General features: G+C 31.4%; 1 protein-coding gene across 3 annotated transcripts in view; it reads left to right on the plus strand.

Moving 5' to 3' along the window:
• SPOCK3 (SPARC (osteonectin), cwcv and kazal like domains proteoglycan 3) overlaps nucleotides 1–11,444 on the plus strand; it is a 478,289-nt gene extending 466,845 nt beyond the window's left edge. For all 3 annotated transcript variants that reach the window (XM_053901147.1, XM_019441052.2, XM_053901146.1), the window contains exons 9-11: nucleotides 3,070–3,132; nucleotides 6,413–6,550; nucleotides 9,746–11,444. In XM_053901147.1, the coding sequence (XP_053757122.1) occupies nucleotides 3,070–3,132; nucleotides 6,413–6,550; nucleotides 9,746–9,915 (371 nt within the window). In that variant the 3' untranslated portion in view covers nucleotides 9,916–11,444. The remainder of the gene's footprint in view (nucleotides 1–3,069; nucleotides 3,133–6,412; nucleotides 6,551–9,745) is intronic.
• The last annotated feature ends 471 nt before the right edge of the window (nucleotides 11,445–11,915 follow it).

Raw genomic sequence — 11,915 nt, forward strand, 5'->3', positions numbered from 1 at the left:
GATACACCTGCTATTGTCACCTTACTTTAATTCTTGACAGCTAAGAGAATGTACAATCTACTTAAAGGTGTATTAATTTTACTCAGCTTTTCATATGAATCACTAATACCTTATGTAGGGACTTTTACTACCTCAAATACTTTTTAATGTATTAGTAATAGTTTAGTAATTGATTAGTAGTGAGTCAACAGCAGGAATTTTAGAGTAGTTTAACTATTTATAAATCACTTTAAACAAAACAGATTTTCTTTATTAAAATATTCTAAACCTTACACCCACACACATGCACTCTGTTGATTTTATTACTGTATTTCTGCTTTCTAGGTAATTGCACACTTCTAAAAAGCTACATGATAGTTTTAATGACTAGTATACATTTAAAGCATTTAAAGAATAGAAAAGTCAATGCTGGTAATCCACCATAAAAAGATATCTGGTCTTTTCTATGATCTAATTTTAGTTAAATTTTTTAGTGTTATGATAGCATGTTTGCGAAAAAAATATGAAAAACTCAGTGTTTCTTCTATAGAAATAGTTTCATATTAAAACATTTGTGGATTTTGCAGTAATATTTGTAGAACTGAAAGGTTCCCAAAGAAAAATTTTGCTTTAAATACTTTTCATCTATTAAGCAGTATTCAGCCAAAGTGTTAAAATCTTTATAGTCACATGAAGATTTTCTCTGAGATTATTTAATACATGGTAGATACAATTTAATAAATGGTACCTGAGTGGGTGAAAGGATTTATACATCTTCCCCAAAGGTTAGGAGAGTTGGCTAATTATTTTTATTACTTTAATATGCTAGAAAATGTTAGAAAAAGCTCTATCAGGGTAACTGACACTAAGAATAACAATAAGAATTAGTTTATTAAGTAATCTAATGAAAAAGAATAACCATTTATTTAAAAGCATGCTTTCAAATGTTTCACCTTATAAAAGAATGTATTTTTCCTCACTATTCAATAAAACAACAAATTATTATTTACTGTAATTAAAGTAATATGTAATATATTTGGCTATATATTAGAGTAATATATAAAATATATAATATATAAATAAGAGTTATATATATATATATATACACATATATATGTAGTATACCCATGTTAAAGACCAGACAGAATTGCCTTAGAAATAATAGGAGAAATACTTCAGAATTAAATATGTGTAGATTAAAAGCTGAATCTTGTACAGTGTACTCGTGAAATCTTAAATTGCTCCCTTATACAAAGTTTGTGGAACTGGTACTCATGTTTATTCAGTGAGGTCACTAATCGAGAGAATCAAATGTACATGGATTTTCAGGCAATGTCATAGCAAACATATACAAATATTATTTTTACTTTGCAATAACTAGTCCATAGTAATAAGAAAAAAATGCCTTCAATATGATATTGAAACTTCAGCTCAAAAATTTCCTCTGGCTTCTATTATATTTGGAAGGAGTAAAATTTTAAATGTCCATTCTATAAGCCCATGTTGCATAACTTGATACATTACTCATTGTTCATCATAAGTGTACTCTTAATCCCCTTCACCTATTTTTCTCATCACCCCCTCCCTCCTCCAGCATGCCCCTACCCTCTGGTAACCATCAGTTTGTTGTCTATAGTTAAGAGTCTGTTTCTTGTATAGTCTCTCTCTCTCTCTCTTTGAAAAAAATTACTTTTTCTTCACATTAGATTTCCCAAGGAAAAAGACTTGTTTGGCTTATATATATTAAACTATAAAATGTATATTGGGGTGCCTGGTGGCTCTGACTTTGGCTCAGGTCTTTGGCTCAGGTCTTCAATTAAGCGTCTGACTTTGGCTCAGGTCATGATCTCACAGTTCTGTGCTGACAGCTCAGAGCCTGGAACCTGCTTAGGACTCTGTGTCTCCCTCTCTCTCTGCCCCTCCCCTGCTCTCACTTGTGCTCTCTCTCTCTCTCTCTCTCTCTCAAAAATAATAAATAAACATTAAAAAAATTAAATATATACATATATTAATCACTTTGTCTCATTTCCTCATTACACTTTGTTACTTACATGAAAATTTAATAACTGAATATTGTCAAATTCATATAATATTTTTAAATTATTTGAATTGATTATACCCTGCCTTTTCCCTAAAATGTTGTAGTATGGGAAAGTAGGTACTAGTTCCTATTGGTTTTCTGCTTCAATAATTTAAGATGCCTTTTTATATAGAAGGTTTTTAGAATATGAGCATAAAATACGTTGAACTATTTGAATATTATAAATTAAAAAATATATTTATTATATAAAATATATGTAATAATACATAATAATAATATAAGCCAAGCTATATTGTGTCCATTTAGAATTTTATATTTATCTGAAAATGTTCTCCTTTAAGTGGTTGAGTTCGAAAAGAAAGGCAATTCTTTATTTCTAAATTTGCTTAATTTTTAAAAGATGGCTTATCAGAAATTATTTTATAATATGTCCTGTTTCCACACTGCATATATACTTGAAGTATCTGGATAGAACTAAAAAGACCAAAGCCTGTCAGCATTATTCAGTATCAAAACTTATAATAGTGTGTCTGATATAAGCTGAAAGAGCATTGACTTTTTTTTAGAGATTACTTTTTTAATGCAAAGCTATTTCTCTACATCTTATAGCCTGTTTTAAATAAAGGGAAAACATAATCAGTTAATTGTTTTGACACCAGCCCCTCAGGCGGATTTATATTGCTGAGTTGATTGACCATTTAAAAGTAAACGATAAGAACCATTTTCCATCATATAAGTATTTCATATCATTCTCTGCATTTTTCTATACAATTTGGTCTGTCTGCGAAAAATCAAGATAATCTAATACCAATAATTAGGAAAGCCTTTCTCTCTCTGTCTCTTTCCCCCTGCCTCTGTTTCTCCCTCCAAGTATGCATATAGATACACATACATGTATCGTATAGGTACGTACTCCATAAAAAAGAAATAATACATCATATGTGTCTTTTAAAGCCATGTAAAGACCAGGTGAGGTTTGATATCATAGAAATTATTCTTTTTTTTATTTAACTATAATCCTTGAAGTAACGCTTTTAATGTCATTGCAGACCCACCTTGCCAGACGGAGCTCAGCAATATTCAGAAGCGGCAAGGGGTAAAGAAGCTCCTAGGTGAGTAATAGATCATTCTTCTGAAGCCTTTATTGCTTACATAAATAACCCCAGGGAAACAGCAACATAAAATCAATATTAATCCAACAAAGATAGACGACACTAAATTTCAGTAACAAAATTTATGAAGTTTTTGAAAGCCATTAAACTTACTTTTATTATCTTACCTATTGAAAGATATTATGTCTGTTTTATTACCCTAATATAATGTTCGTTTTGAAAGTTATTAAGTGAAAAAAGAGATTTAAACAATGCTAAAGTTAAAGCATCAGCAGAAACTTTCATTCTAATTCTGTGGCTAACAATTCAAGAATAATGGTGCACACATGCATATAATAATCTAATACATATAAAATAATCTAATATATTTATATATTCTAATATACCTATAATAATGTATATATAATATTTATATGATCTATATATATTCTAATATATAATCTAATATGCTTACAATAATCTAATATCTAATATATGATATATGATATGTAATATGTAATATATAATATATATGTAATAATATCTATAATAATCTAACATGTATAAAGTAATATGAGAGAGAGATGGGTGAAAGCATGCCGTAGTACCTCAAAGAAACTTGAATAAACTTTCTAGTGTTTTTCATCAGCACTTTTTACTAACTTACTTTTAGCAAGTAAATATATGTATTAGATAGATGATAGATAGATAGATAACAAAATTCACCAAAAGTCTTGAAACATTAGAGTGCTTGACTATCAAGAAATTACTAAACTATTATGTGTGATTATTTTGTTTATTCGTCTAGACATAAAATTTTAAAATAAACTCTTTTGAATAATTTTAAAGAAATTTTACAAAGATTAGTACATAGTTTACATATGTCCTTTACTCGACCTCCCCCAGAGTTACCATCTTATTATGTGCCAAATAACCATTGTCTGTTTGTCAGTTCTAAGAAATTAACATGGCTATAATTCTATTAGTTAAAACTTAGACTTTATTTGGATTTTGCCAGTTTTTCCACTGATGTCCTTTTTCTGTTTTAGGATCCAATGCAGAATACCACATATGCAATGTTTTTTGTTTTGTCTTTTCCATGTATATTAATGCTCTTGAGTATTTAACAGAACACAATTTTTAATATTTTTGAATCTCATTGAATTATTATGTCACGCTATCTTCGTAATTATAATATTGCATGTTTAAATGAGTTTTTTATAAATTACTTGAAAATCCTTACTTCAAAATGAAAAGGCTATTTTTTTTGTAATAAAGCACTTTTAGATACAAAGAATTACTAATGATAAAACTACAATGTGTTATGTTTCTTTTAGCTCTGGTAAAAAATGCATACTACACCACAGCCCAAAAATGAAATGATAGTCATACATAGGTTTCTTTGTTTCCACAAAACAAAGTTTATCCATGTACAATGGGAAAAGCCATTGAAATTCAACTGAAAAATATTTTAGACGTACCAAAATTCAGAATTTGATTATTTGCAGTTTAAAAAAAAAAAATGAAAACATATTTAGTGCCTTTGGAAGGAGTAACTTTTGTTCTTTTTACATAATAAAAATGGAAATCATTATTAGAGAATGAATGCCCTAAATAGTTCTTTTTTTGGAATTATACGGTACTTACCTGAAACGTTATCAGTTGTTATATAGAGATAGTGTGCCGTACTGACATTAAAGATAAATTAATGGTTACACTAACTCTACATCATAACACTTTTATGTCAAAGATGTCAAGATATGATAGCTTTTTAAAAGATGGAGATAATAGGGGCGCCTGGGTGGCTCAGTGGGTTAAGCGTCCGACTTCCACTCAGGTCACGATCTCGCGGCCCTGAGTTCAAGCCCCGCGTCAGGCTCTGGGCTGATGGCTCGGAGCCTGGAGACTGCTTCTGATTCTGTCTCTCTCTCTCTCTCTCTCTCTCTCTCTCTCTCTGCCCCTCCCCCATTCATGCTCTGTCTCAAAAATAAATAAACATTAAAAAAAATACGATTAAAACAAAGATGGAGATAAGAATGTGAAAAAACTGTTCTAGTTTTTGCTGGCCTTAAATCTACAGACTGTGTTTTCACGTTTTCTATATTGGTAATATTCTGTCTACTTCACTGATAGTCTCATACTCCAAATCTTTCAAATGAATTACAATATTAAAATTAAACTATTTATTGATCAGAATTTTGAAACTTTATTTAAAGAGGTAATATTATGATCCCATATGGTTACAAGACTAAGTAAATGGAAAGAATTTCATGTTCTATTGATTTATTCAGCGGTTGCTTTTTTTTTTTTTTTTCTCTGTCTCTCTCTCTCACTAGATAACTAGAGTGTGTCTGGTCACTGAGAGAATAGAATAGTCAGGAAAGACAAGAAAATTTTCTAATTTCCTAAGCCTTACTTTGTTGTGTCGGCATAAACATTTAAGAAAGTGAATTCACTTCTAAGTTATGAATTAAACATTTATCATTAGCCACGTGCCAGGTACTATGTTAGATATTGTAGATGTGAAAATAAATGTCTGTCTTTCCCACTTGATTAAGAGTTGTTAATATAATACTCAAAACAAAGAGAATGCAAAATTCCCAATAGAGAGGATATCACATTATAGTGGTGAAAGCACGTAATAATAAACCACACACACACACACACACACACACACACACACACACACACACCACGTTATAAGAAGCATATGAGAAATCTTCCAGTTTAAGAGAGGGGTGCATATTAGGGGTCACATTTAAGTCAATATTAAAATGTAAGAGGGAGGGAAGGAAGGAGGGAGGGATTCCAGATGAGAAATAGATAAATACAGAGATAAAGCAGTGGTGAATTTGGGCAAAACAGCTTGATGTGGAAAAAGCTTGGAATATATGAAGGAAAATTTGGGGGAAAGAAAAGAGAAAGTAGGCAGTGATGATGGTAGGGGGTCTGGTGTGCCATTCTAAGTGGTCTGGATGATGTAATACACACGGCATTACCCAGGTTCTAATTCTGTATTATACCTCTGAGAACAGAGTACCCTTTGCAGAATGAGAAGGAGTAATAATAAATTTGCTTAACAAAAGAAACACAAAGTAGTTCATTATGTAAATAGCCTGCCTCATGACAGCAGTAACCTTACCTATTTTGTTCTACATATATCACTAGTTCACAGCCTGGAGGGGGAACTCCATGTGTGTATATCTTGAGTGAATTAATGCATAGGTGCTGACCATCAAATAGAAACACAACTTATTTATAATTGTGCGTGCGTGTGTGTGTGTGTGTGTGTGTTTCACAGGACAGTACATCCCCCTCTGTGATGAAGATGGTTACTACAAGCCAGCACAGTGCCATGGCAGTGTTGGACAGTGCTGGTGTGTTGACAGATATGGAAATGAAGTAATGGGATCCAGAACAAATGGTGTTGCAGATTGTGGTAAGAATAAGGATTGCTTATTTAATGATTTCTCAAGCACAAGATGAGTTCTTAAGAATCTCATTAATTTGCCCAAGCATTTAAGGAGGACATACTCTATGCAAAAAATGTAGAATATATTGGGGAGGGAGGGGTGACAAAAAGGGTCACTCCTAGCATATGAAAACCTTGTGTAAATAATAAATAGAATGCATTACTTAAGTATTTGAAGGGAGAAGAATTAAAAGGTGAGTTCCTTTTACTATTTCATATACAGAAATGTTAAATACCTCCTGTTTTCCTCTCAAGTACAGCATATTCTTGTCATCCACTCTATTCCAAGTTGGCTAACTCCAGTGTGTGCCTTGTCCCCATATGGAACCCTTTTGTCTGCATACCTTCGGAGAAATTGACCTAGGGAGTATGTGGGCTCATTCACAAAAGAAAAGCTAACGTTTTTGAAGGAAAGGTCCACAAATTGCAGCTATATGAGCATATCTCCTTATATTTGGGTAGGAAAAATATAGTTTAAATGTTTGAAAGGTAATTATAATTAATATATATAATTATATATATATAATTAATATTCTAATTCTTTTCATGGAGGTGACTTTTTTATGTGTAAATCTAAAAATAATATTAGAGTTAAGTTGCACATCATGCACATGTATTTTAAAGTTTTAAATGTGGTATCTTTTTGCTTCATAAATTTTTTTTTTAGAATGCAAGTTTCAAATGAGTATTTTTGTTTGTATGATGAGTTTTCATTACAAAACTCATTTAGCTATACACACACACACACACACACACACACACACACAAACACAACATGCACACTCCCATGTTCATGCACACATATATACTAGGAATTAATGGATTGTGTCTCAATATGCATGGCCAAAAATGAAAATAAAGTACTTGGTCAATCTTGTATTTTAGATAATGTCTAGTTGTCTCTTTTAAGTGGTATTTATTTATTTTCTTTCCAGATTTATTTAAATTCAAATTACTTTAGTTTCAAGAGTAGAATTTAGTGATTCATCACTTACATATAACATTCTTCCCAACAACTGCACTCCTTAGCCCATCTCTCTCATCCACCTCCCCTCCAACAACTCTGTTTGTTCTCTCTAGCTAAGAGTTTCTTATGGATTGCCTCCCTCTCTGTTTTTATCTTATTTTATCTTTCTTTCCCTTCCCCTATGTTCCTCTGTTTTGATTCTTAAATGCCATATATGAGTGAAATCACACGGTACTTGTCCTTCTCTGACGGGTTTATTTTGCTTTTCATAATACATTCTGGTTCCATCCATGACACTGCAAATGGCAAGATTTCATTCTTTTTGGTAGCTGAGTAATATTCCATTGTATGTACATACACATACATATATATGCACATACATATACATATACACATAAATGCCACTTCTTTATCCATTCGTCAGTGAATGGACATTTGAGTTCTTCCCGTAACTTGGCTATTGTTGATAACGCTGCTACTTTATGCAATTTTTAAACTGATAGACCGTGATCATTTAAAAAATATAAATGGTAAACTATATAAAGGTAATGACATCTAGTGCTTAAGTGCCTCTTCTGCATGTATTTATCCCATAATATTTTTAATAGCTTGGTTTTAGTTTTCTAGCCAACATTATTAGAATTAAGTGAGATAAAGTAGTATTAAGTAGATGCCTAACATACCTTAACATGTAAAGAGCATATCTTTGTAATATGTAGTTTAAAATGGCTGCATTATTAATTACACCAATTATCAGTGATGAAAATAAAAACTATATGGGGATGAATTCAATGAGTGAATAAAGAAACTGTTTTGAGAACATGACTTCTGAGTTTTCTTAGCATCTTGAAATTATTAACAAGAGACATTGTGTAGGAGGATAGAAATAACATTATCTTCACATAAGATATGAATTTTAATGTGTTGTATTATAAAATCAATTTATAAACAATGGATTACATTAATAAGATTTGTTTTAATTAGCTACCTCAAAATTTTAAGACTAAAATATTTAAAAAGGTAGAAAATAAATGCACACTAACATAGGGTTGAAAAATAAACATTATGAGATATATGTACAATTTGGTCTCTATAAATAGTAATGAATAAATCCAAATATTTTTTAAAGTACTGACTACTTATGTTAGTTTTCTGTTGCTATTGTAACAAATTTCCATGAATTTATTTATTTTTTAACATTTATTTATTTTGAGAGACAAAGAGAGACAGAGCATGAGTGGGGGAGGGTCAGAGACAGAGGAAGACACAGAATCTGATGCAGGCTCCAGGATCCAAGCTGTCAGCATGGAGCCCGATGTAGGGCTCACACCCATGACCATGAGCTCATGACCTAAGCTGAAGTAGTACGCTTAACCAACTGAGCCACCCAGGTACCCCAACAAATTTCCGTAAATTTAGTGGCTTAAACTACACAAATGTATTATCTTAACAGTTTTGTGTGCCCAAAGTCCAACATGGGCCTTCTTGAACTAAACATCTGAGGGTCATCAGTGCTGCATACCTTCTAGAGGATCTAGGGGACAATCTGTTTCCTTGCCTTTTTCACCTTCTGTAGGCTGCTCATATTTTTTAGCTCATGGACCCTTTCCTCCGAGTTCAAAGCTAACAACGTTGCATCTCTCTTACTGTTCTCCCTAGTCACAACTCCCTCTGCTCAATATGGAAAGGTTCTTTGATTTTAAGGATGCTGGCGATCATCTGAGCCTATCTGAATAATCCAGGATAATCTCCCCATCTCCAGGTCCTTAACTTAATCAGATCTGCAAAGTCGCTTTTTTTTTTTACCATTTAAAGTCACATTCACAGGTTTTAGCGATTAGGAAGTGAAGGCCTTAAAGGAGCATTTATTTTGCCTACCACACTAATTGGAGAAATTTAAAATTCTTTGTAAAATTCAAAGTTTGACATGAGCCTCTATAAAAACTGGGCTGAGATCAATATTACTGAACTGGAAACCTTGCATATCAGATCTCCTTACTGATTCAGCTTTTTAGGACACAAATTTCAACAAATGATAGAGAGTGGATTTTTCCTTACTTTTGTTAAATAAGTTAAAGGCCAAAGTAAAATTGTACTAATTTGCTTAATTTTCATCAGAATTTTATGTATCTCAGGAAATTATCCCATTACTCAATCAAATGACATTAATAATAATGTTTACTTTTTTCCCTAAGCTATTGATTTTGAGATCTCTGGAGATTTTGCAAGTGGAGATTTCCATGAATGGACTGACGATGAAGATGATGAAGACGATATTATGAATGATGAAGATGAAATTGAAGATGATGATGAAGACGAAGGGGATGACGATGATGATGGTGATGACCATGATGGGTACATCTGATTAACGAGAGCTAAGACCTATAAATTCTACATTTCTATTATTTACAAAGTGATAACCTATTGAGAATTATCTTCTTGCCCTAAAACAAAAGGATTCTAAAACTCACATATATTTTGTATAATTATTTCAAATATTGCAGCTAATGTCATAGGACTTTATGTTTAAATAAGAATCATTTATCTTGAGTTTTTATATGCCTTAGAGAAAAAGAAAACGCATATGGAGTCTAGCCAGAGGGGAAAAAACATTAGGAAGAGCTACTGATATAAACAAATTTTCATAAGAACCAACTATATCAATCTCCCACAAGCAAAACAACAACCAGGACTTGAGGTTGTATACGTTATTTTTCTGAGAGATATTCTAAGTTAAATTTACAATAACTTATTAGTGGCCTGGGTCCCAAGTATTTTATAAAACTAAGCATGACCTTAATTGCTATTCCAAGGTAGCATCTTCCTAGATTTACAGTGAGTGAGGGGATACCGACGGGTAAGAAAAACGGTAACAAGTGTAGAGTCCTCCATTGTGTTTTCATTAATAGTGATGTTTTCAATGATGAAATTATTCTGGATATGTTAGGATACTTTACAAAATGGCAAGTACGGAAAACCATGGATTCTGAAAGTTAAAAACTTCGTTGTCCTTTCTAATTTTTATTTTAAGTTGGATAGCGTTCTCATGTAGAATTTTTTTATATTCTAAAACAGCATGATTTCTTTACCTTTCTCGATTTCTTTATCTTTCTGACCAGCGATTTAGGGTGCAGAATTTAAAGTAGGAAGACAAAAGGAAAGATTAATTTAAACTACATTTTCACAAAGGTTTGTCATTTGCCTCAATGTCAAATTTAAAAGTCTTAATTCTTATTTTATTTCTTATTCAGATAAAATTTTGCATTTAATCCTAGAATTATGCCATTTTAATTACTAGTGCCGCAACTTAGAGACCGTATTGTATGGTGCCTTGCAAAATAGAAATAGAAAGGTTTTAGCATGCATACCAATATAGGATATTAGGCAATATATAAGCACACCTAATTAACAAATTAATACCAGTAAAGGTACTGCTGCTGGAATGAAGAAAATGGAAAATGTTTCTTTCTTTTTTTCTATTGTTACATAATTGCCATGTGGACTTGTTTATGATTATTGTGTAGAGTAGCATTTAAGATTTAACTGTAACAAAAATTACTTTAATTGCTGTATTTAAGTTAGCATGTTAATTAATTGTGTAGACATTTTGGCAAACGATCACTTTTAAGTATATCAGACCTATGGTTTTGTGCCCATAATACAAATGGAAAAACCTATTGAATTTTATGCATTGGTATCATAATTTAAGCAGTGGGTCAACTTTTCTCCCAATATACAATTCATCGAAGGTAAAATTGGTGAATTATTTCCATTTGATTTATACTCACTAAAAAAGAAACTTTAATGTTGATTTTATGTAATATTTAAAGTACAATGCATTTTCTTTTTTACTGTTTATGTATAGTTTGCAAAATAAAGAATCTTGTAACCAAATTACACCGTTTCTTAATGATTTTCTGGGTTATAGATAGCACGACGGATTCTTAATATTTTCATTGATTTTTCAAAAATGAATACATCACAAACTAGCTAGGAGAGTTTTTTGAAAATTTTGAATTTCAAAATCAGAATCCTTGGCATCTTGGATATTCTTTTCCTGTATATATTAACAATTATTTTTATTTGTTGATTTGTTTTATTTATTTCATTTGTCAGAGAATTCCAAAGTAGATCATTTTTTTTGTTGATGGTGTTATTTTTAAACCCATTTTTGTGATAGCATATTTAAAATACTGAGCTAAATTTCTATAGCAACAGCAATTTTGAAGAGTGATAGATTAATTTTATCTATTTGATACATGTATAGGAATTATAAAATATAAGTTATGGATAGTTATAAGAAGACAAAAAAGATCCCACAAATTCTAAGTAGAGGTTTAATAAATGGACTTAAAGTAACAAATA

The sequence above is a fragment of the Panthera pardus genome, unplaced genomic scaffold (assembly GCF_024362965.1).
Source record: "Panthera pardus isolate Hobbes unplaced genomic scaffold, ASM2436296v1 HiC_scaffold_13, whole genome shotgun sequence".
Taxonomy (NCBI): Eukaryota; Metazoa; Chordata; class Mammalia; order Carnivora; family Felidae; genus Panthera; species Panthera pardus.